Source organism: Aegilops tauschii, chromosome 5 (assembly GCF_002575655.3).
Source record: "Aegilops tauschii subsp. strangulata cultivar AL8/78 chromosome 5, Aet v6.0, whole genome shotgun sequence".
In the NCBI taxonomy this organism is placed as follows: Eukaryota; Viridiplantae; Streptophyta; class Magnoliopsida; order Poales; family Poaceae; genus Aegilops; species Aegilops tauschii.
In genome coordinates this window covers 484,431,518-484,457,505 of record NC_053039.3, presented here as the reverse complement: position 1 = coordinate 484,457,505, position 25,988 = coordinate 484,431,518, and the positions used below count along the sequence as shown (strand labels likewise).

Here is a 25,988-nt window from a genome sequence, read left to right as displayed (position 1 = left end):
TTGATCATGAAAATTACTTTTTGTATGAACCATGGCAATTTTAAGTGCATGTATCATGGCAATTTTAGTTTATGGTTCCTAGCAAGTCTAGTTTCTTAATTCCCCGTTTTATAATATGTCAAAATTTACTTTTTAAATGTAGAAAAAATAGCTGAAATATATCATGGCAACTTCAGTGTAAACACCATGGCAATTCATGTGCAATAGACATGGCAACTTTTAACCAAAAAATCATCGAAATATATTGGTATGAGATCTAGTTTCGAAGATCTCGTTGCTAGGGATTTAATGGTGAAAACGGATCTTCAATCGGATTTTTCATTTAAGAGCTAAAACATTTTAAAAACTAAAAATCCAAAAAGATTTTCATATGCATGCATGCGGTGATGTGACGCAGTCTGTGTGTTATAGGGCGTGTGGGCGGGTTTCACTCTCACCACACGTGTGGGCGTTAGCGTTGTCCTATTCTTTTAGGGCTACGAAGGAGTCCTCTTGGAAGGCAGCTTCCTTGTCGTGTACTCTCAAGTCCTTCGGGTCTTCATTTTTTCTATGGGCCCATAGGCTGGTACGATAGCCGAGGGCATAAACCGGCCTAGGGGGCCAGCCTATTTGGACTGGCGTCTGGTATGACGAGGCACACTCTTGAGCCGTAACATTATCAATTTTCGTAGAAGTTGTGCGTAGGAATAGCAATTTTGAATATTTTATATATATTTAGTTTGCTTTTTTATTTCGTGAACCTTCAAACTAAATATCGATCCTATTTGGAAATGAATGGACCATTAGTTTCGAATAGGATGAGTTCTTTTGGATTCTGTTACTACTTGAAGTTACTTGATTTTGGCTAGTCAAAACATGTATTATAGTATGTCAACATGTGGTTGGATGGTAGGAGAACAGTGGCCTTCTTAGCCCATCAAGGTTCAAGTCGAGTTGACACTGGTGTTCGCATTTTTTTTTAATTTATTTCAGCCCTTCCGGTGATGTGTGTTCATTGGAGATCTTTCTGTCGACTACGAAGATGTATGTGATGACTTCATCAGTCTCAAAATAATGTCCCGGCTCAGTCTTTCAGAGGTGCTCGTAGATGTACGGTGTGCGTACGGGCGTTCACAAGGATGAGTTTATGTATGAGCGTCTGCATCTATGATGTATATAATGTGTTAAAAAGAAAACCTGCAAATCGAATCGACTTTCGAAATACGCTGGGACGGCCGCCATGCCCATCAAGCGTCCAGACCACTCCTCCAATGGCTACCCTACCATGCGCAGGCTCCGTGTCGCGATGTTGCAAATCGACGCCGGCGGCCACACGCTCCCGCCCCAAAGTCAGTCACCACAGGCGAACGCGCCACGGTGGTAGATCTAGATCCCACGGGCGCACGGCCCCTCAACCACGGACGCGCACGCACCGGCCCGGCGACCGTGGCCCGAGACCGCGCCGCGCCGTGCGCAGGCACCACCCGACCGCACGGCCGCGACCCACCACCCCAGGATCCGCGAACGGACGGCCACGATGGCGTCTCCCGGGCACACCGCCTCCAGAGTTCCAGACTCCTTCCTGCCTGGACCCCGCTCCCACGTGCCCCCTCTCCTCTTTTTAAGACCGCGGTCAGGCCGGCCACCGTCCCATCCCACCACCACCTTCCTCCTCTGCCCCCGCCCAGCTCGTTCCATTTTGAAGAAGCAAGAAACAGCAGCGCGCACATCTCGCTGCTCGACGTCGTCGGAGGAAGAGGCGAGGGTGATGGAGCGGCGGAGGGCTGCATGGGCCGCGGTGCTGGTGGCGGTGGCCGCGTGCGCGGCGCTGCCGGCGAAGACGACGGCGAACAAGATCAAAGTCAACTGGTTGCCCAACACCAACTACTCCGGCTGGGAGCAGGAGCACGGGCCCTTCTACAAGGGCGACTGGCTCGGTACGCACGCGCGCGGTTACTTTTCTTTATACGCCTTCGAGCTCGAGCGCGAGCCCACCCGCCGCCAGCAGATCTGGTCGCCGGAGCGCGGCCGCGGAAGGAGATGCGAGGCCTTTCTTTCTTTCTTTCTCGGCCCAAATACTCTAATCTCCGGCCGGCTGGCTGGCTGACTCGGGGCGTCTTGTGCGTGTGCAGTGTTCTACTACACGGCGGGGCAGGCGGACGTGGTGGAGGTGAACGAGTCCGGGTACAACCGGTGCGACGCCAGCAACGCCATCTACAACTACAGCAAGGGCCGCAGCTTCGCCTTCGAGCTCAACGAGACCAAGACCTACTACTTCATCTGCAGCTTCGGCTACTGCCCCGGCGGGATGCGCCTGGCCATCAAGTCCCAGAAGCTGCCGCCGCCGTCGCCGCCGCCCTCCGCGCAGCACCACCGCTCCGCCGCGCTCGCCGGCCCGCGCGCCGGGGTCGCCCTCTACGCCGCCGTCGCCGTCCTCGCCGCGCTCCTCAGGGCGGTCTAGCCTAGCCGATCTGGTCTGGTTTCCGAGTTCGTTTGTTTGATGGATTGTTTGGAGTTTCCCCATTTCTTCATTTCTTTGGTGTGTGTTCCTAATCCTAGGCTAGGAGAGTGGTAGTGCCACGGGCATTCTTGGTTGACTAGCGGTGTGGATTTGCGGAACCAAATGGTTACCGGCGGATTGATTTATCAAGTGTGAAGAGTGCACTGGACTGGAGAGAAAGAAACTGTTTCTACGCTACTGATTAGTTTAAATCTATGTTCATTGGTTGCGCTGTGGAGAAGTATACTACTTCCTCGGTAAAGAAATATAAGAGCATTTGGAGTAGTGATCTAAATGCTCCTACGTTTCTACATTTCTTTATTGAGGGAGTAGTATTTTTGTATGGTTTCGGCACGGCTGGGCGGCTGGCCCGTACCACCAGCCGGAATTTGCGCGCGTAAACAAAATTGCGGATGCCGTGCAGAAAACGCGTCGAGTGCCGAAATTTCAACACTGAACGACCGAACCAGCGCTGGTATGTGGATGCGGCAGTAGGTGGCTGATTATCCGAGGGTTTAGGATTGAGCTGCTACTGGGGCCTAGTCCAGTAGTCCTATCATGCGCTAACTGCCCGTCTTAAATAAGAAGCTCCCCACAGAGATCGGCCGGTGACCGGCCTGAGGACGGACCTGGCCGGCAGAAGCCAAGGCAGGAGGTGCGGCACTGCGCGAACCAGCCAAGCTAGCGGCAGGAGATCACATGCGTTCGCGTTGGATACCACATGGACCGGTTTCAATGCGGATCGCAGGGGACAGAGGATCCACCAGCTCCACATTTGTTTACATCGCGACCCGTGCTTTGCCGTCTTCATTTGTGGGCAGGGCAATGGAGCATGGCGGAGCGTCTACGACACGGACTTGCGTTGCTCATCAACTCCTTCCTATGCTCCTATCTGGGAAATGTGATTCGCATCTGACCACCCATGGATCCTCTGACCACCTGAAGAACATCCGTTTAAACAACGCCTAAAAAGTTAGGAAAGAACCATCTGAAGAAAACGCAAAGGCAGAACATCGAAGTCAACACGAGAATCATTAACCACGAACAAAAAGTCTGACTGGTCAATCTGATTTTGGAGGGAAACAGCTCATACTTGTATCACGAGGTACACAACGACGGTTTTTCTGTTCCAGATGTTCTCCCATCTATCTTTTACCTTAGGGCAGCTAAACATCCTCAGCCTTCGAGCATTGCCTTGGCCGCATCAATCAGTGCAGGCCTGAAGCTATCAGAGGCTCGGCCAAGGACAGTGTAGCCCTCCTTGTCTTCAATGTCAACATCGGCACCATGTCTGATCAGCAGAAGGGCAACCTAAAATAGCGATTATAACACAAGAATCAGCGATACAAGTAATCCACATCTATTTACAAAGGATATCAGAGAACAATTAACCAATGTAGATGGAAATTTTTGAAACGAATCAACTCGTGTAGATGTCAGGATTATTCCTTGATTTATGAAACCCAATGGGATGCTAATGAACTAAGTAGTCTAAATAGTTGAACACCAAGTCGGTGAAAATACCATCATTTTCCTGAACTTTCGACTGCAACTTAAGTGAACAGTCAAGGTGTGCCTACCATGCAACACACAGAAATATATACAGAAGCTCCAAGCCTCTAACCATTTGAAAGAGCATCAACATAACCTACGAATACAATGAGGTGGTGCATGAAAGCAAAGGAAATATTACCCCTCTGTCCTCGCATATGACGGCATGCATTAGAGGTGATTGTCCTAGCTTGTCAACTGCATCAATATCTGCGCCTTCTTCAAGCAGGTATTCACACAGCTCAGCATTTCCAGTACTTGCAGCTCTATGCAGGGGTGTGCAGCCAAACTGACAAGATAGTAGTTCAATGTTTTACATCTCTGCCAAATTACTTCAAACACGCTGCAATGATAATGTAGAAAGCAGTGGACAAATGTATTTCATGGAAACTATTGTGCTTGACAGTTAATACTTCAAATTAACATAATATTTGCAGATATAGATGGTTGTCTACACCATAGTCAACTTCTATGCCTGAATGGCATCCAGAGGACAGCAATGTCTTGCCTAAAGTAAATTTCTACAAATAAATAAATAAATAATTGCACTGTAAACATTTCAGCTTTCTCATACAATTTCATTTGCAGTTTTATGTTCATAGATCATATCACAACCCTCCCGATAAAAATATTTCATTCTCTTCATGGTCTTGAGGTGGTTGTACAACCAGCCATAAGGTGAAGATTAAATTACATGAAACCAGATTTGAGAGTCCATCCATGGTATTCCTTCTAGATCACTAGAAGTTTACAAACCTTATCTTTCTTGTTGACATTTGCACGATGAGCTATCAGCGTTTCAGCAATGTTAAGCCTCCCTTTACTAGCAGCATAGTGAAGAGCAGTTCGGCCAGCATCAGTAGTCAAATCAACATTTGCACCTGGTATATATTAAATTTATAACTATAGTTATGTCTGTTACCAGGAACTCGCTGAAAGGTGAAGATTAGACTATTGAGATATCAAATTCATACAGATGAATGGAGCATAAACTCATTTAAGAACAGCAAGCATAGCATAATGCTTATATCAGAAGACACATCTACAGCAGGGAGACTTTTTTTTACAGAAGTAGCAGGATAGCTGCTAATTTCATCACAATATACTGCACATAAAGAACGAACAAGAAAACTGACAAACTGGTGTGGCTTCTTCAACCCTAGGGGGGACAACACCCCCCCCCCCCCCCCCCCCCCCCCACACACACACACACAAAAAAAGAAATCTAGCCGCATATGGTCGTCTTACACAAAGGATACCTAGTTAGGCCAATGTGCTATGCAGTGCCACAGACATCAGACAGAGCCACCTTTTTCAGAAGGATTAAACTTTGCTAGGAAACTATTCAGAAATGAAGATGTATAACATTATATTCCACATCAGTCCTATCCTTGCCATGCATATCAGCTCTATTTTATCTTGCCACATATATAAACTAAAGTGTCATAAGTACTGAATAAGAACTAAGAACAGGACACCAGCGATGTGTAGTAAAATTCATGGCAAAGTTTGCCTGAGAGAAAAAAGCAAAGCAGAAATAATGAGTTCTTATCACTACCCAAAACCCAATATTTCTTCGAGTAATGTTTAATACCCTGCTGCAATCATTCTAGCTGTTCAAGTTAAGTTGCATCCAAATACTGTATGGAACATGATAAAATCAACAGTTCCAAAATTGACGACCCTGTCAAATTCACCTTTATCAGCTGCACAGGAAGTTGAGCATATCCAAATAAAATCATGGAACCATCAGTCATCTAGGATAAATCAGTCAGGCGACGACAATTCGACCAAATCGCCCTAACATTTCCAGCAGCAATACCTGCTAATTAATTGCAACCTTGCTAATTATCGCACTAGGCAGAAATAACCCGTGCAAGCAGTGTCAAAGGAAGCTATCAACCCATCATCCTACGCCAATTTCACCAACTAACTGCAGAAGCTTGCACAAACAGCACAGTTTTCACGCAAGTACAGCGGCAGGGTCTCGTACCGTGACCGAGCAGGATGTCGAGGATCTCGGCGTTGCCGCTGCTGGCCACCGAGTGAATCGGCGCCCACCCTTCCTCGTCCTTCCCGTTCACGGCGCTCGCCACGGCGTCGCCCCCCGCAGCCACAAGCGCGGCGACGGCCTAAACCACCAAACAGCCCCCAAAGCCAAAAGGGTCAAAACCCTAAACCCGGAGGGCGAGCAGATAGATTTGGGGGCTAATATCGCGGGGAAGCAGCGGCGCTTGCCTCGGGGCGGGCGGAGGCGGCGGCGACGTGGACGAGGGAGCGGCCGTCCTCGTTGCGGAGGGAGAGAGCGGCGGCGAGGTCGGCGGGGGCGAGGGAGGCGAAGACGCTGGCGTCCCCGGACTCCGCGGCGAGGAAGAGCTCCTTCTCCGACGGCTTCTCTCCGCCGGCGTCGACCTCCATTGCCGCGGCCATCTGGTGCGTGGGCTGCTCCGGCGAGTAAGCGAGGCTTGCGAATTCTGAGTTGGGTCGTCTCTCTCGGAGGTTCTGAGTTCTTCGGCTGCCGCTTGGGGTTGTTTCTGTCAGTCTGCTCTTACGCCTTCCTCAAGAAAGAAAGTGAAAGCCGGGAATGGGTCGGATGGGCTAGGCCCAAGGGTTGTAATGCCACTTTGCTCAAAAGAAAAAAGGTGTAATGCCACAGTTTTTGTAAGCTCTCATTTTAACGTTTTTTATCATAAAAATTTACACACGTGTATATTATGTCTCTGGATATACGTGTATTTTGTTCAAACGTTTTTTAAACATAGATGTATGAATTTTTTTTAGTTAAGGCATCCATGGAGCTCAACCTCTATTTGGCATTTTCGATTTTGTGCTGCCCTATGAAAGAAGGATTTGTAAATGCGGGTCTCGAGCTGTTCAAGTTCAACAACCCTCATGGCTCCCAACAAAAAGGCACTCGACGTCTCGCCTCCGGTGGCAAGGTTTGGTGTTTCTTCTTCCTCTCCACTTTCGCACTTTGATTCCTCCGTGAAACCGTTAATCCCTCCATCTTCACGGCACCCCCGAGCTCTCCGGCAAAGTCTTTTTTACCGGTAGGTATCTACCTTTTATTCGCATTAAGATCCTACAATTTGGATTCGCCTGCTATGTTGTATTGTATGTAGCTCACACCGTATAGCAAAATTAAGTCACATCATTTGGTCTCATCACCTGTTTTGTGGCAAAGTAAAGGACGCAGCATGCATGCATGACTCTGCCACTCTCCATCTCACTTCCCATGAAAATACTAGCATTAATTTTCTTACTTTTTTCATGATCCATATCTTTTAAACCGGAATGTGTTTTTTGATTTTTTTTTTATATTTGGTATCATGGTGACAAGATCTTTCAAACAGATCAATATTGAATATTTTTTAAGCTCACTTAATTATTTTTTGTTTCACAAAGTTGATTAGAATTGAAATGGGTTTAACAAATTTTAACCTTTTATTCCATGGATTGAGATTGAAATAAAGTCCATGTGTGCATTTATGTCATATATTTCAATAACATAGTAGATGCGTTTCAATTACATAATCACTTTGTTATTACATGCATTTCAATACCGGATCACACTGTCCCGAGATGCATTTCAATACCATATGCGTCACTACCATATCACTTTGTCAGCATATAAATTTCAATACCGGTGGAATTTCAATTTTCAGACCAGTTTTAGTACTGCCCCAATTTCAAATAATGTGTGAGTGAAATATGAAATTGAAATGGTATATAATGTGAGACTGAAACATGAAATTGAAATTGAAATTTCCAGACCGCATCTATTTCAATTTCCTGACCAGTTTCAGTAGCATGTCCATTTTTAATAAATGTGAGATTGAAATATGAAATTTAAATACAATAGTTAAATACGATAAGAGACCGAAATTAAAATTAAAATTTTCACCACATCCATTTCGATTTCGAAACCAATTTCAGTACTGTATCCATTTTCAAGTAATGTGAGATTGAAATATGAAAATGAAATGCAACTGGTATATATAATGTAAAACTGAAACTGAAATACTCCTTCTGTGCACTGAAACTTGAGTAGTAAAAATTAAATGGCTTTGAATTGTATCCAAATTTGATGTTGTTTGAAAGGTCTTGCCACGAGGAATTCAAATATGTAAAAAAAAGTTGAAAACGGAATTTTAGTCTAGAAGATATAAATATTTTAAAATATCACTTAGAAATAAAAGGGTTGCTTTTTGTATGGGAGAGGAAGAATATAAAGAATGCATGCACTGTCCTTCTGTGCACTCTCTCTCCCTCTTTCCTGACAAAAACTGACATGCACCAGGCGTATTCTTTTGTATTGATTCCTTTAGCATATAAAACTCTCTTTATAACTCACTTATACGCAGAAAGACAGCACGCATCTTGAGCAAATTGCGGATGGTGGATCCTTTACCGGTACATCCCGCTGCCGGTAAAAAATGCAATTCGCGAGCTCTCCGCTGTCCACTGGTCGTTTCCGCAGTGCCTGTTCGTCGTCAACTGGTCGTTTCCGCAGCTCCATCAGCGCGCGAGAACCTGGAGAAGAGGGACAGGTGCTGATGCTGGTGCTGCAATGCCTGCTCTTGGTTTTTTTTTTTATGCACAGCCAGTCCTGCTCAACTCGGGGAATTGTATTTTCTAAAATAACGCGGTGTCTTTTATTAATCTGTGCCAACCACTCGTACCGATCTGTGTTTATCCATAGGATACATGATGCATTTGTCCAAAAAAAATAACGGGCCCGTGGAGCGCTGAAGGGGCAGTTGAACTCAACCAATTCAGCGAGCCGATCACGAGCAGCAAAAAATTGTATATCTCAGCACCCAAGACCCAGGCATATATATATATTTCTTGAAAAGAAATGCCATGTGCATTCAGATAAAGGTTTCCACTGAAACGTGCAGGCACACATTGTATAGCTGCACATATCCACACCAGCTCCGTCTGAAGGCAGAGAAATGTTGTTTAATCTGGTTGATTTCCACGAAGGTAAGGTTGGGGTTGCTGTTGAGATTATTCCTCTTTCTGGTACATAAATCTTCTCCGGACGAAGCGAACGAATCAGCTATGCACAGAAGAACACAGCCACAGATGGGTGGTGCCTCTGCTTCCTTCTTCTACCTCTTGCTGTTCCTCTGGGCTCAGGGTGCGGCTGCGACTGGCCTTGGCTTCACAAGAAGAGATTTCCCACAGGAGTTCGTCTTTGGAGCTGGAACCTCGGCATACCAAGTAAGTAATCTACTATCTTGTTTGGGCTGAAAGTTCTGGCGTGCTTATTTCGTCGTCCGTTTGATCAATTTTGGTGTCTGTTTTTTTTTTTTTTGGCATGCAGTATGAGGGTGCTGTTGCTGAGGATGGCAGGAGCCCAAGCAGTTGGGACACTTTCACTCATGCAGGTTGGTTACTACTCCTGTTTGTTTGTGAAATCTGCCTCTGATTTTCCGGTGCTGCATTTTGTTTTAGCCTGACCATGGATATTCCCCAATGCGTAACAAATAGCACCTCGAGCAATTTGTGATCACTTTTCCTTATTAATGCGTTGAGTGGATATTTGGGATGAGCGCCCTCTTGGTGGAACAATTTACACAGCTAGCATTTATGGTGCTGAAGCATAACTGAATTCAGAGAAATTATTGGCAATAGCAGAGACCAGAACTTGATGTGGTTGACCAATCACATTTAGGCCAATTTTTTTGAGGAAATATTTAGGCTAATTTTGACAGCTAGAATTTTTATCTTGCAGGCAAAATGCCAGACAAAAGCACGGGAGATGTTGCTGCAGATGGGTACCACAAATACATGGTAGGAGGGGCCTTGCAAAATCTTGAGCATTTCTCTGCTTTTGTAATTCTGAAAGAAATTTGGCTTATCTGATTTTGCAGGAGGATGTCAAGCGCATGTATGAGACAGGCCTAGAGGCCTATAGGTTCTCCATCTCCTGGTCAAGGCTCATTCCAAGTACAGATATTATCATGACCTTCATCAGAGCAAATTGCTTTAATAAGTTTTCTAATCTATATCATTGTTTCTGGAAATTTCGGGTTTGTAGATGGACGCGGAGCTGTCAATCCCAAAGGGCTACAGTACTACAATAACCTCATTGACGAGCTAGTGAATCATGGCAAGTATTATTGTTAGATCCTTGAGCATTTTAAATGTTCAACTGCAATCGGTTGTTAGATTCATACCTCATATAATCATGTTCCTTCTCAAGAAAGAGAAACGCATGCAAATAAAAGTTTGAACCGTCTGGTCTCCGTGGTATTATCCCAGGAGTTCAAGTCCACATCACACTCCACCATCTAGATCTCCCCCAGATTCTTGAAGACGAGTACGGTGGATGGTTAAGCCCCAAAATTATGTAAGTGTATATATGATTTCACTACCAAATATATAACTCTACCGCAGTGGCGATTTTATATTTCATTGGCATATTACAACATAATCATTTGTTCTATTCATATTTTCAAATCTAAAAAATTGCAGCGAAGATTTCACAGCATATGCAGATGTTTGCTTCAGGGAGTTTGGTGATAGGGTTGCATCTTGGACGACGGTGAATGAGCCAAACATTGGCATATTGGCCTCTTATGATGTTGCTACATTCCCTCCTGGCCGTTGCTCAGATCCATTTGGAGCGACAAAGTGCACCGCTGGGGACTCTACTGTGGAACCATACATAGCAGCTCATAATACCCTTATGGCTCATGGATCAGTTGTCAGTCTGTACAGAAAGAAATATCAAGTGAGTGGATGATCTTGTACTTGAAAAGTTTTGGTGATGCTTATTCCAATAAAAACTAAGGAACCTTTTTGGACGCAGGCCATGCAAAAAGGAGTTGTTGGCATAAGTATCTACTCTTTCTGGAGTTATCCATTGACAAATTCCACTGTGGATTTAGCTGCAACCCGGAGATGTAAAGATTTCTTCTTTGGCTGGTATGATCGATATTATACCTCAATTTTGTCACTGGAAGCATTTAATTTAACCTGCATAATACGTGCATTGTTGAGATCTTAAGTGCGGTACTTGGCAGGATACTAGATCCATTGGTGTTTGGGGACTACCCAGAAGTAATGAAAAAGATTGTTGGCTCTCGCCTTCCACCCTTCACGAAAGTTCAATCTGAACTCATCAAGGGTTCTTTAGATTTTATTGGAATAAATCACTACTACTCTCTCTACGTGAATGATCGCCCACTAGCAACAGGGGTTTGAGACTACAGCGCAGACATATCAGTTAGTTTAAGGGGTAAGTATCTTTTCTGGATAGTGATACTAGGATTGTTGTTAACTGCTGAGAGTTATGTACTGTGTGGATGTGCAATTTGATTGGCTTTTTAGAGTTTCTTTTTCTAGGACATTTATTCTCCATCCAACGGTTAATTAAGCAGTTGCACTAGAAATTGTGTGCAGCAGTAGGCTTAATATTCATTTTTCTAGCAACGGTTACACAAGCAAATAAGGAGATTCCCGAATCCTGATTACCCCCCAAAAAAAGAGCCTAGCCAAGCTGCTGTGAAACGATGCCCTGCTAATGCTAATTGCAGAGACAAGCTGGCAAGCAACATTTCCAGATTCACCAGTGGCGTAAATTGGGCATGTCTCTGAGTGCAGTCTTTAATCATCCCTGGAAACACGTTTAATTAGTGCCTATTATACATCTCAAAGCATGTTTTTGTACACCAATGTAACAGAAAAGAGTTGAACGTACTGTTTAACCAGTGACCCCTTTGTATGATGCAGGTTCTAGGACAGACCCACCATCTGGTCAGGTAAAAAAAATACTATGTCGTCAATGTGTTTTGCAAAGAAGTTGCCAATTGTTAGCTAAAAATGCAGTTATTTTGGCCATTCAACGCACATCCGTTGGATTATATCATATGTTCTGAACTTCTTCAGGAGATTAGAAAAGAAATACGTGCCCATTAAAAACCGATACCGAAAGCTTGATAGCAACTGTCAAAGATGATCCTTATTGGAGTGCAGGGTCCCCCAGCAGATGTTCCAAGTGATCCCAGAGGGCTGGAACTTCAACTGGAGTACCTGAAAGAAACCTACGGGAGCCTTCCGGTCTATGTCCAAGAGAATGGCAAGCAGAATTCCCAACCAGAAGCAAAGCCTCTGCTGAAGAACAAATTAAGGTGCATTGTTACTCATGTTGTCATGTGGTTGGTTTCAGGCATGGGATCTGCCGATGACAGCCTAGATGACACCGATAGGGTCGGCTTCCTGGGGAGCTACGTGGAAAGCACACTTAACGCGATGAGGTGCTCGGGATCACATACATACGCGGTTCCCTGGGACAGAAGGAAAATTGCTTGTATCGTGATGCTCTGTTTGTTTGTTTGTTGTGCAGGAAGGGAGCCGACGTGAGAGGCTACTTCGCGTGGGCATTCGTGGACCTGTTCGAGCTCCTGGCCGGGTACCAGTCTAGGTACGGGCTGTACCGCGTGGACTTCGCCGACGAGGGGCGGCCGCGGCAGGCCAGGCTCTCGGCTCGCTGGTACTCCAGCTTCCTCAAGCGCAACGGAACCACTGCGCTCGTTTCTAGGACGGCGGGGAAGCAGGAGCTGAGCCTGAGCGCCGTGTCCTGAGTTGCTAATCTGGACTATGGAGCAACCGTGCGCGGGACTGGGAGAGATGAGGCGCGTGCTTGCTTGCCCGTATGCTCCTGTTTTTTTTTTTTTTTTAGAAAAGGAGGATGACCCCCGGCCTCTGCATCTGGGAGATGCATGCGGCCACTTTATTGATTATTCTCGAGGACCTTACAAAGTATTACAACAATATGCCTGAATCCGCCATCTTGGCAACATATGCCCTTACTCCTATCCAAATGATGAAGGCGTGCTAGCTGGGCCACATACCCAGACCACTCATCTAAGCCTAACATCAAAATGATGAAGGGGTGCTAGCTGGGCCACTACCCAGACCACTCACCTAAGCCTAACATCAAAAGCCGGAAGCCCCGGCCGAGCCACATACCGGGTCTGGGGCACAAACCGGTCCGACGCACTCGTGTGTCGTCGCCGCCATCTTTCACAGGTCCGTCTTCAGAGCAAATATTGAGGCTTCTACCTTGTCTGGCCACTCAGCCATCGACGTCACCACGACACCAGACAGCTTCGTCCTCCTGCGCGAGTCCATCGTCACACATCGAACGCCGAATCTCCACTGCGCCACGCCGCCGAGATACGCCGCCATCAATGAGTAGGATGAAGCACCGCTCCGCCGAGTCCGGCAAGGCTGCTGAAGACCAAGCACCGTGGAAGAAGGACTCTGAGGCTGAGCACATAGGCGGCAGAGCGCCAACGCACCGCCACCGGACGAACTCCGACCACGCCACCAACCGCCGCCAAGCAACCAAAGCATCACATCCACCCCAAGCTCACCACGAACGACACCCCCAAGAGGGTGACGACGCCCGGAGCGCCGCTGTCGCTCGATCCGGCAAGGATTTGGGCTTTCGCCCGTCATACGAGCTGGGTGGAAGGAAGAGGGGAAGGAGACCACCTGGACGGCGCCTACAAGAAGGGTACGGCGCCCTCGGGCGTCGCCGCCGTCGTGGCCAGCATTCTCCGGAGCCACCTCCCACCTCCAGCCGCCAAACAGGTACAACTCCGGCGACAAAGGCCGCCCAAAGCAGGACCATCGGAGGCAGCCCTGGTTGAAGTAGACGGAGGCCTTCAGATCTGGATCGGGCGCCGCCGAGACGCCCGCACCACAGCCGCCACGCACGCATCTGGAACCGAGCGCCGCCACGCGCACGCACGCCGTCGCCGGAGCCCAGACCGAGGCCGCCGCCCCGGCGTCCCATCCGCCGCCCGCAGCCGACGCAGCCAGATGGTGACGGAGATCCAGGAGGCAGGAGGGGGGACCGCAACCCCGCCCAAACTCGTCGGGCAGAAACAACCAGGCCGCAGCCCTGGGGCCTGCCGACGACGCTCCCGCGGCCGCCACCCGCCGGAGGCGCAACCTCAGATCCGTCACACGCCGCCTGCACCGTCTACGCCGCCGGAAACCGAACGCGCCCGCGCCGCGCCTTGCGCGCCCTCGCCACGCCGTCCCGAACACGGCTACCCTCGCCGGTGCGCGCACCCGCGCGAGCGCCGCGCCGAGTCCCCGCCCGAACGAACGGCCCGCGCCGCCCCTGCTCGAGCTGGAGGAGGGAAGGGCCCCGCCGCCGCCGAGCCACGCGGGCTTCGCCCATCGACGTCCGCCGGCGGCGGCGAGGGGAGGAGGGGCCTGCGCTGGCGGCGGCTAGGGTTCGCTCCTGGGCTGCCCGCAGGAGCGACCTGGGGAGCGATATGTATTTTAACCGGGTTGTATGTATGCCCGTATGCTCCTGTACAGATTCAGAATGTGTGCTTCTTGTATGTGTTGCATTTGCCTCCTCGCCGGCGTAACCCGGTCTCCGGTGGCCGCCGACAGTTTCTCCTCTACAACGTAGCCCGGGGTAGTACTCCCTTCGTTCCTTTTCAGCATGCATATCATTTTTGTTTGAAGTCAAAGTACCTCTAATTTGATCAAACTTAAAAAATTAAATATCAATCAACATTCCTAAAACCAAATCAATATCATCAGATTCATTATGGAATGTAGCTTCATATTTTGTATATTTGGTATCATGGATGTTGATATTTTTTAATATATATTTGATCAAAGTTTGTAAAATTTAACTTGACACAAATCTTATCTGCAGAATAAAAAGAAAATGAATGGGGTACTAGTATTACCCTTGTAATTGTACGCAAGCCAAAACTCAACTTAAAGGCTGTGAAGTGTGAATGTGGGAAGTTCGTCTCGTGACTGATTATCGGCACTCGTCACGAGTTGCTAGACCGGCGGCGGTCGGGGATGATGTAACTGATAGGGCAACCTGGGTGTCAGTAAGAGCAATTTTTTTGCCTCAATCATACAGAAAAGCGGCATGTCGATTCATTAAGAGAGAAAATATATTTTTTAGAAAAAGAGAATATACCTCTAGCCTCTGCATCTGGGCGATGCATGCAACCATGAGAGAGAAAACATATATCATCATAGAAAACAGAACACATACAATGTCTATGAGACATCACCCAAACGAAAGAACTTAACGACTTAAGAGCATCTATAACCAATCTCTCATTATTTAGAGAAGCAAATGGTCGAGTATTTTTAACTCCTTATAAGTTAATTAGGATTTATAGGGTGGTCGTTCTAGCCGGTCCTTTATATTAACTCCTTACAAATTAATAATGATTTAGAGGGAACAATTGCACACTATTTCGTCAACCATCTGAATGATTCAAATTTAACGTATACAATAAATCAACCATGAACATGCACATAGTTGCACGGATCGAACAATCCAAATTAAAACATGCATATGGTTCATCCAAAAGGCACCATATCGATCAAGTTTGATCTAAAATCATCACAACATAGCATGTCTTATAGATCGAGCCCAACCAAAGACATGTAACACGAACTCAAGCACCATCATCATTAAAGAAATCATGACCACCTCCAAGGACACTAGCATCCCACGGCTATCACCATCAACATGATCACCCCGCTATCCATACGGTCACCACCACCATTCTGAAGAGAGACCTCTGTTTGGTTCATGATCGTTCTTCGGCCTTCTTCCCTTTCACAAGCCTCTCCTCCTCGAGTGCAAGCCTACACTCCTCCGCCTTCAACTTTCTCTCTTCGGGTGCCAACTTCAACCTCCATTTCTCGTCGTACAAAGACTTGAGCTCATTCCACCTTGCCGCCTTCTCTTCTTTGCGTTCGGCCGCCAATGCTTTCTTGGTCCCAGTCATGGCCACAAGCTCTTCCTTGTAGGTTCCACTGAAGGCTCCTCTCTTATTTTCTCTCTTTTGCAATCTTGTTACCATCTGACCTCTTGTTGAGATTTTCATCTTCCTCGTCATCGGCTTCAACAAATATGCTTATCCTTGACCCCTCTGTGTGGTCTAGGAGTTCCTCCTAACCCACTTCTCATTGTTGGCATGCTCTTTGTAGCAATGATGCAATGTGAAGCCCTTGTCACCGTTCTTCTTCGTGTGTTGCTTGTATTGCTCTTGGATGATAGGCCCATACATCGAAATTTGTACCCCTACTCGGTGTGAGGAGGAGAGTCTCCTCCTGTTGCTGGCAAGGAGGGAGATGTTAGTGGTCGTGGCCATGGCCGTCGCCGCACTCTCCGCCACCAAGACCAGGCACCAACAATTGTGAGGCAGCTGCGCCGCCCCCAACCACCAACGCCCTTATTGCGACAGATCTGGAATCCAACGCAAAATAGTTTTTACAATGTTTTTTTCGGCAAAGGGTGGATTTTATTAACTCAAAATGAAGCATTAAGAGGATACAAACACAATGAGCATACACCCGATCTCTGCATAGCTAGGATGACACAACCAACATCAACACACACACACACACACCGACAAGTAGCAAAGACCAAAACTATGCCTAAGCGAGGAATAAAGCGAAGCGATCAAATCCACGATCGATAAATTATTTAACCAATATTTAATAAGTTGATGCTATTTTAAGATTACTTGTCGAAATTACGAGGACATTCGGACCAAATTATACTACATATAGCGAAAAATTTCACAAATTTTGAACGGTGCCACCCCCAAGGATGAGATTCTAGGATCTGCCACTGCTACTAGAAACGACACTCGGAGGCCAAGACCGGTGCTAAAGAGCGAAGACATTGGCCACGCAACGTCTCGCTCCTTTTTTTATAGAAAATATGCTTGTATTCAAATCACAAAATAATACAAAGTACTAGATCCATACAAGCAGACCCTAACACACACGTAAAGAAGCAGAATAACAAATAGCACCCTAAAAAATCAGTAAAACACGATGATCTCCGGAGCTCGATGGCATTAACTCCGAACCTTGCGAGAAGACTCCTACAACACAAGAATCTGCAAACAGCCCCAAGCAGATCATCATCTTTAATAACGGCATAATCGTCGCCACGCTGCCTCCCCTTTTCTTCACTCCGGCACCGAAAAGACAAGGACACGCATATGCATTCAACACGCCTGCACCAGCCTTCATCATCTGTGACTTTGAGTACCGATGTATGTGCCCCTTCCAGATGGAAGAGAACTAGGATCCGCTTCCGGCGCCGTGGTCGGCCAACTGCCCGGGCAAAGCAGGACATCCCTCCAGCTAAAACACAAAGAAGGAGGAAGAAGCGCGGTAGGGAATCATACCGACAATGGGGAAGAAGAATCTCCATCTCCACATAACCACCACCCATCCGAGGACAAACCCCGCCAGTGCCGGTCGACCTCCAAACACCATAGCCCGCGACCTCGACGAGATCTGGGATCCCCCATCCCGCTGGCTCCTAGACGAATGCACGAGCCTCACCTGGCCGCGAACGGAGCCGGGGAAACTTATTCAGACGCGACGTCACCGCAACGGCCTCGGCAGCGACTCCCTCAATCCTAACCCTACCGAGAACCCATCTGACGCACAGACCCGAGGTCCCCCCTCCCTCCCGCCGTCGAAGCGGCCGGCGGAGGGAGAGGGAACCAGCAACGACGAGGGCGGCTCTCAAAGGGCACCCGTGGTCGCCTCCTTTTCGCCTAGCTGCGATTCACTCTTGCGATTCACTCTGTCCGGAGGCAGTTGGCTCTCGCTCCTAGCAACCGGTGAAAATCCTGCCTGCAAAATCCATCGGCAAAACCGACCAAGAAATACCACCTCCACCTCCATTATTGTACTGATCATCCTTAATAAATGGCGAACCTTGTCAGGTACAACGTGACAGATACACATTGTACAAACCATGGTCCCTCTGCATCCATCCCCCCGATCGGTCCCGAGCCTACTCGAGGTGGTCGTGCGGCCTGAGCGACATGAACATGGCCGCGTAATGGCGCAGCCGGCGGTCCCCGTCCTCGGGCCCCGCCGCGCCGGCCGGCGGCGGCGGGAGCACCGCCGTCGCCATCACCCTCGCCCTGTACCGCCGCCACGCGAGCTGCACGTTGACGGCCGCCCACGTCCGCCAGTTGGACGAGTAGTAGCGCGCGGTGCGCTTGAGCTTGTCGTTGGCGAACTTGTAGCGGAAGTGCTCCGTGATGTACCGCAGGTCCGGCGCGTCGAGGCAGAAGGCCTGCGCCGCCTCCACGCACTCGAACGTGGCGGACGACGCCGGCAGCCGGTCCACGAACGGCCGCCGCAGGCACCACGACAGCAGCTCGTCGCCCAGGAAGCTCCCGGCGCCCAGCACGCACTCCGCCACCACGCCCTTGGTCAGCGGCTGCGTGCTCCGCAGCCGCCCCTGCAGGATGAACACCATGCGCTGCACCGGGTCGCCCTCCCGGATCACCTTCTCGCCGCCGCAGAACACCAGGGGCCGCAGCCGGTCGCAGATGTTGTCCAGGATCAGCTCGTCCATGCCGTGGAACAGGGGCACCTGCTTCACCAGCTCCAGGCAGAGGTACCGCTTGATGTCCCGCCGGAGGCCCTCCGGCAGGTCCTTGATCATCTCCATCTCCTCGTCGCCGGTGATGGCCGCCCACCGCTCGCGCTCGTACTTGCGGACCCGCTGCCGCAGCCGGGACGGCAGCTGCCGCCGCCTCATCCACCACTCCATGTCCCGGAACCGCAGCTGCATCTTCCGCTTCCTCGCCAGCACGGCGTGCAAGAATACCTGCAGCAAAAATGCACTTACTTGCTACTGATACTCCCTGAAGTAGCTGAAGCCAGGGTAAGATTGGTGGCACTTCACACCTGTATGTTTCCGATGAGTAGCGTGAAGAGCATCAGCCCGCTGAGTACATTAATGATGCTGAAGATCACCTCAAGCCAGTTGCTCGTGGGCTCAAGATCATTGCCAAAAGTACTGCCAATAGATTCAGACGAACTGTGTGAGACAATAAGAGAGCAGAGGTGGTGGTAGAGCAATATACAGTAGTAGTATTAATTATCTTTTGTCTTCATAAGGGAACAACTAATAAACCTACACGTGCATACAACAACCATGGAATAGTACCAATGTTTTCCATTTCTGAACTAAGAAACTGAACAAATCCCTCGCATATAAATCTGTCAGCAATGTGCATATTCAAACAGAATGATAACCGGAATGACAGCCGACCCGACTACCGAACATTCAGATATTCAAGTTTCAGGGTGGAAAACATTTCCTATGTCAGAAATGGATGATATTACTTATTTAACATAATATTATATAAATTACCTGAGGGTCATGAGGCCCCAGAATATGGGATAGAGAATTTTGACAGCAAGTGAATTGCTCGAGATAACAGGAAGGGCTCCCTTGTAGATTCCATAAGCAAAGGCGCCATTGCCGCTTAGACAGGCCGGCACATTTTGTTGGCTGAAAGAAGTTAAGTTCGTATCGCATGCCAATGCAGTCATATCTGATGACCAAGGGAAGTGAAAGCACATCTCCTTGGAGCAAGCCAGTGACATCAAATTGCAGTTGTTTTTTATCTCGCATTCCGATTGGAGGCAGGAGGCAACGCGCTGAATCGCAAGAACGTACCAACACCCACCTGCAATCTGGAAATGGAAGAAACCTAATTAACAACCAACATTGCCTACAACTATTTAGCAGGCATGATCCACCTAATTAGCACAAACTGTGGCTTCATGAGAAACTCCACAGAGTAAATGTTTTTACGCTGGCCAGGCCAACAGATTACATACATACGAGCATTTTTTAGGTGGTTAAGTTCAAGTTTTTCTCTTACACAAACTTTGTGTTGAAACCATTGTGCTATTTAATGGCCATCTTACTTTCGTTTTATTTATTTTGCATGTTGATCTTTCGACCAACAGCCTGCATTTATGTAATACATAATCATCATTCAGCACCAACATGATAGATGTGATTGTCTGAACAAGTTTCCTGTTCAGCAATAATACAGACAGCGGTAATTCATTTAATATAAACAGTGCATCCAGAATTGGAATTTTCCATTATCATCAGCAACAGTTTGGTACTTCCCCTTGAAACAATTATTGTTTCACATGCAATTTAAGCAGTCCTGTTTGCAGATATTGTGAACCAACCCTTGATTTTCTTAGAAAAGAATACTGCGGTGTGGTGTAAATGCAAAGACACCATTGACCAAACTAACAACCAGAAATCGATGATTGCAATAAATAGCACCACATAAAAGTACTCTGGGATTCCTTATCCATGATTTTGTTATATGTCCTCGAATTACTTAATGGAAGAGGGAGTACTCACATGAGAAGCAATGAAATAGGCAAATAGATTCAGACCAAATCCCCACCATACTGTTCCAAAGATGTAACCTGTCACCTTCTGCATTTTCCTCATGATATATATACTATGGTACACCTTGGGGAGAAATTGCAATACGAATATGAGCAGCAGTATCGTCATGATAACTTTAACTTGCTCTTCTCTGATTAACTTTGGTATAACCAGCCAGAAGATGATCTGCACAATAGCATGGATCAGTTAGTTGAAAAATAAAGCAATGTAAAAGAGTTCAGAACTCTCCACAATGATTGTTTCTATATATTGCAACTTTTTCACTAGTAAGCACACATACAGACTCAAATTCTATCTTCGGTAGCTTATATAGTTTCTCTATTGGCCTTCAAGAATAAATCTTCAACATATAGCTAATATGTTACGATAATTAGAATCTACTGCATCATGATCATAAGCACATTTTCTCAACACCCCACTTTCAGAACGCAAATTTTCTGACGATACATTTTTATTTACGAAAATACTAACTTGCCGGTCACTCTGTAATGGGTTATTTTCCGTATTTCATGAAGGTAAGCAACTAAAGACAAAGAATATGCCCAATTCCACCATGCAGATTATTCAGCGGTCCTTTTAAACAATAACTTCTCTTCACCTTTCATGTATACCGTCACATAAATAATGAAAAAGACAGAAATAACATTTTGTGGCCATGGCTGATCCAAATAGGCAGATACTACTCCACGTCGAACTCCCCGCGTAAAAATGGCAGTACCAATTATGCAAAATGAGAATGAACATGCACTCAATATTACACGACAAAAACCAATAATGACCGGACGATCGATCTGGACGACAAAGACCGGTAAATAATTAATCAGCGAAAAATAAGTCAGTTGCAGGAACACCAGCCACACGAGAGGGAGTGGTGAAATGAGATCTCTGTCACTACATTACAAGAGAAATCACAATTTTACTCCTCTAAATAATGCTCGTCGTCTCCTTGCTGCAAGCTTAACCGTGCGAACAAGTCACCCCTACCATGAGCGCCGCGCATGGAGATCAAGACGCATAATTGAAGTGTCATCGAAGTCGTCTCCCCATCGCATCCACGGTCATATTCTGATCGACACCAATCATTCCCGCTAACCATCCGTACTTATTATTCCGTAAGCGTGAGCGCATCGGTCTCTGTCGTCCCGCTGCTAGTTTTGATCGGAATTCTCTTCTAGCTAGGGTCAGGGCCATTCTAGTAGGCTGGTGGGGGCTGGAGCGTCGCTGCCAGTAGACACATGGACACGTACGTACCAAGGCATAGGTGACAACCTGCAAATAAGTTTACAGATGAACTGGCTGGTGGGCACTGTTGTACGCGCCATGTACTCCTGTGCCCTACTGCTAACATTTCCCGACAAGGACGTTGTGGTCTGTCTAAGAACCAGAGCCAGACATGGGGCGACGCCCATAGTTCTGCCGCATTTCATTTCCCACCTACTTGGGCGCGGCATGTCGTCCTAGCGGTTGATTCGATGGCTCAGAGCTTGATTTCCATGGTGAAAATGGTAGTAAATCGAGGTTCCAGGTCATGCACAGGTGGGCACTGAATTGAGAGAGCTAGGCTGACTGACCTGGGGGATGGGGAGGATGACGAAGAGGTCGAACCAGAGGCCCTTGAGGGAGCGGGCGTAGTGCGCGGCGATGGCGCGCGGGTCCCAGACCAGCTTGCCGCAGCCGACGACGAGCGACTCGCGGGAGACGTAGGCGAGGCGGAACTGGACGAGGACGTGGGCGAGGTGGGCCACGTCGGCGCAGGTGCGCAGCGCGGTGACGGCGGCGGCGAGCCCGGCGTCCATGTACATGCAGGGCCGCCCCGCGCGGCCGATGGAGAGCGCGTAGAAGAAGAGCGGGTCCACGGCCAGCGCCGCCGCGCGGCCCAGCAGGATCCAGCGGTTCCAGCGCTGCACGCGCTTGCTCCGCGGGTCCAGCACCGGCCCGAACAGCCACCGCGCGGCGGCGACGGCGGCCGCCCCCGGGAGCGGCTGCGCCCGCAGCTGCTGCGCCTGCACGGGCACTAGCGAGGAGCCGGCGTCGGCGTCCCAGCCCGGCGAGTGCACCTGGTCGCACGTCGTGGAGTGGAACGCCGGCACCCCGGGCTGCGTGCACGCGTAGCACTCCCCCGGAGGCCCCGCCACCGGCCGGCTGCCACCCGACGGCACGGGCCCGCCGCCGGCCTGAGACTCCTCATCCCCGCTGTGCTCGGCGCCGCCCGAGCCCAGGCCCAGCGTCCTGGTGAAGAGGGAGCGGAGGGAGGAGAGTGATGGAGGCATGTCCCATGAACGGTGCCGGAGACCATGAAACGACTGATCGAGCTATGGGCTATGGCTGCTGGCGGGGGAACGAGCGAGGCGCGTGTATAAAGGGAGTCTCTCTGGACTGTGCTGGAGGTCGAAGAGAGAGGAGCTGGAGTGGATCGATGCGGCGAGCGAGGCAGGAGGAGATTGGAGCGGCGCAGGTGGCGGTACAACTGTGTCTGGGCCCTATACGTGTCAGCGTGGGGTCGTAGCTAGGCGCCTACGCCGTCGTCGTTGTGCACCGATCGACCGAACGAGCGAGCCGTACTGGCTCGCTCCACCTACCCAGCCCCTCTCTCTCTTCTACTCGGGAGGCTTGAAAGGGAAGCGTCGTTCGTATCGCAGAGTTTGGTCTGCTCGGTGTTGTTGGTACGTACAGCCGTATACCACGAGTCCTACTAACTTTGGCACTGTACAAAATCGTCACGCAACAGTGGATCGGAGGAATAGACAGCACTGCTACGGGACCGCTACTATATTCAGGTCGTAGTGCGCGCGCGCGCGCGGAGAGAGCAATGCGTCACCGGGCTTGTGCCGCCGCGCGCGCCGTCGCCTGCGTGCGCTCGGTTCAGTGGGGCTTCGCCGTGGCGTCTTGGCGGCAGCGCCGGTGAATAAAGATTTTTCAAGCCAAACCATTTTATTCTATACTATAAACCTTTTCTCATACATGCATGCAAATGTACGGTAAAATGTTTTGAGGAAGAGTCTAAGGGATCCTCCTATTTACCAGACTTGCGGGGAGGAAATTGCACAAACCACCTACTTTTGGTGCTAGCGTTGCACAAAACACATACTCCCTCCGTCCTAAAATAAGTTGTACTAAAGCGAGACACTTATTTTGAGATGGAGGGAGTACTTTACAGGTTTGTTGCACAAAACATCATGTATTGAGGTAATTCATTGCAGCTAGGTCTAACCCATCATTTAGTGCGTTGACATGATTCCTAACAAGTGGGTCCAATTTATAAGTGCACCGATGGCAGAAAAAATCCTGGGCACATCAGCAACTAAGTAGAACTGTGAGTGTCTCACAATACTTTGCTCCAATTGAGCTGAATTTTCCCCAGAATATTACTGAGTGCATTTATAATTTATTGGACTATTTTTGCATTTTTTAAATGTTAAATTTTGAACAAAATAGTTGACCAATGGGAGTATCGCATCCATTCTTAAACCCTTCGATTGGAGGTGAGATATTTACCAATGCAAGGCCTGCATCCATTCTTTTTTTCTTCGAAACGGTGCATCCATTCTTAAAACCTTTGATTTGGGTATGTAGACCAAAGAAAAGACCATGAAAACTTATTTTTTTCAGGTTTGTTGATAGGATGGATTGTATGTACACGAAATCTAGAACTAGGATTCTTTTCCATTACAGTGCGCAAACAATCTTTGATAAAGGCCCGACCCTAAGGGGGGTAGGGGGCGGCCACGGATACATCTCAAACGTATCTATACTTTTTGATTGTTTAACGCTTTAACACAAATACCCAAAAATTTAGGTTCCTAAACAAATATACGTGACCGACGACAAAATTGCCGCCTGAAAATATTGGGTTTCACGGGGGAGAAGAATACCTAACGAACATGAAGAGGTAGGGGGAGACGAGCAAACCTTGGGGTGGGGAAGGAGGTGGGGAGGGGGGGGGGGGCGTGGAGACGCACTTACCCGACGACGTAGGAGAGCTGGCTAGGCTCCATCACCGATGGCCATTTTGCCAGCGAAGGGACGACCGCCGCCGCCTGCTCTTCTCTGCAAGGTGTTTTGTGCAAAAATAATCCAATAAATCAAAAATGCATTGCTAATGTTCTAGAGAAAATTTAGCTCAATTGGAGCAAAGGATTGTGAGATATTGACAACTCTAGTTGGCTGATGTGGCCGGTTGTTCTTTTTTTGCCACTGATGCACTTACAAACTGGACCCGCTTGTCAGGAATCATGTCAACACACCTAATTTTTTTCTGATAAAAGTGTCAACACATCGAAATGGTAGATTAGACATAGCTGCAACAAATTAAACCAATATATGGTGTTTTGTGGAACAAACCTGTAAAGTAGGTGTTTTGTGCAACAATAGCATCAAAAGTAGGTGGTTTGTGCAATTTCCTCGACTTGCGGGCTGCATCATTATTTGCACCCAGTATAGGAGTTGCATCCAATGACCCTCAACTACACCCAGAGGCTGCATCACCGTACAACAACCTCCATCATACAAACATGGGTTATGTGCTAGGCTATTAGTCGGCCTCCCTCTCGCTTGTATTGCAACCTACAATCCAAAAAGTGTCGAGAACCCTAACCTAGGTCTGCTATTAAGTACTATCCAAACACACGCCGGGCTAACAAAGGGGTTCCTTATTTCACACAAACCGACGCTAATGCAAATTGGCTTGGTGGAAAGGAAGCACTCTCAACGCAAAAAAGGGATTTATGTGAACACATAGTTTTACGGGCGGAGGGGGGGGGGGAGGGGGAGGGAGGGGAGTAAGGACCCCCACATTGCTCCCGTGCGGGCGATTGACGCAGAACAACAACCCTAGCCGCCGCCTCCGCAAGGCGAACCTGCACGGCTAATGGCGGCGGCGAGGAATCCTCTCTCGGCGCGCTGAGGCTCTCGGGCACGACTGAGAGCGACACTTCGCCTCTCCCTCAGATCCAATCGACAACTCTCCTGCTCGTCGGCCTGCGTGTTGGTTGTGTCCTCGTCTGGCCACCCTTGGGGGTCTTCGAGGTGGCATGTCCTGCTTCGTGTGTCTGTCTTCCTCGACAATTCGGGGCGCCTGCTCGCGCACCGACGCGCTGCCTAGTGCGTCTTGCGGGCATGGTGCTCGGCCATTGGAGGTGATGGGCCTTCTTGCCAGCTCCGCCCAGCTCCCCAGATCGAGAAGAGGGGTCTAGAGGGGGGTGATTAGACCCTTAACAAGTAAAAGTAGCAGTTTTTACAATTCTTCAAGTTAAAGTTGAGTTTAGCACATGTTAAAGGGCGCACAATACATTTTACACAAGCATGACATGAGTATAGGTAGCGGAAAGAGTAAAGCATGCAAGTGCAAGAATGTAAAAGGGATGGGAATTGGAATGAGCAAACGCAATGGAGACGCGGAAATTTTTGGCGTGGTTCCCATAGGTGGTGCTATCATACGTCCATGTTGATGGAGACTTCAACCCACGTAGGGTAACGGTTGCGTGAGTCCATGGAGGGCTCCACCACGAAGGGTCCACGAAGAAGCAACTTTGTCTATTCCACCATGGCTTACGTCCACGAAGGACTAGCCTCATTCGGGACGATCTTCACGAAGTAGGTGATCTCCTTGCCCTTACAAACTCCTTGGTTCAACTCCACATGATCTTGGAGGCTCCCAAGTGACACCTAACC

General features: G+C 48.4%; 3 protein-coding genes and 1 pseudogene across 3 annotated transcripts; 2 read left to right on the top strand and 2 right to left on the bottom strand.

The window, feature by feature from the left end:
• Positions 1-1,501: 1,501 nt before the first annotated feature.
• Positions 1,502-2,695, top strand: LOC109758697 (uncharacterized). Its single transcript, XM_020317564.3, has 2 exons — positions 1,502-1,916; positions 2,112-2,695. Exons 1-2 carry the CDS (start codon positions 1,517-1,519, stop codon positions 2,438-2,440), a joined length of 729 nt encoding a protein of 242 aa, XP_020173153.2. The 5' UTR covers positions 1,502-1,516; the 3' UTR covers positions 2,441-2,695.
• A 797-nt stretch (positions 2,696-3,492) lies between these two features.
• LOC109758696 (uncharacterized) lies at positions 3,493-6,592 on the bottom strand. Its single transcript, XM_020317563.2, has 5 exons — positions 6,269-6,592; positions 6,024-6,162; positions 4,787-4,911; positions 4,173-4,319; positions 3,493-3,790 (listed from the first exon to the last, which is right to left on the bottom strand). Exons 1-5 carry the CDS (start codon positions 6,458-6,460, stop codon positions 3,656-3,658), a joined length of 738 nt encoding a protein of 245 aa, XP_020173152.1. The 5' UTR covers positions 6,461-6,592; the 3' UTR covers positions 3,493-3,655.
• Positions 6,593-8,519: 1,927 nt separating this feature from the next.
• LOC109758698 (beta-glucosidase 2-like) lies at positions 8,520-13,546 on the top strand (annotated as a pseudogene).
• Positions 13,547-17,733: 4,187 nt separating this feature from the next.
• On the bottom strand, positions 17,734-22,899 carry LOC109758704 (cyclic nucleotide-gated ion channel 2). The gene is made up of 5 exons (XM_020317571.4): positions 21,890-22,899; positions 20,268-20,483; positions 19,248-19,573; positions 18,779-18,890; positions 17,734-18,698 (listed from the first exon to the last, which is right to left on the bottom strand). Exons 1-5 carry the CDS (start codon positions 22,586-22,588, stop codon positions 17,871-17,873), a joined length of 2,181 nt encoding a protein of 726 aa, XP_020173160.1. The 5' UTR covers positions 22,589-22,899; the 3' UTR covers positions 17,734-17,870.
• Positions 22,900-25,988: the final 3,089 nt, after the last annotated feature.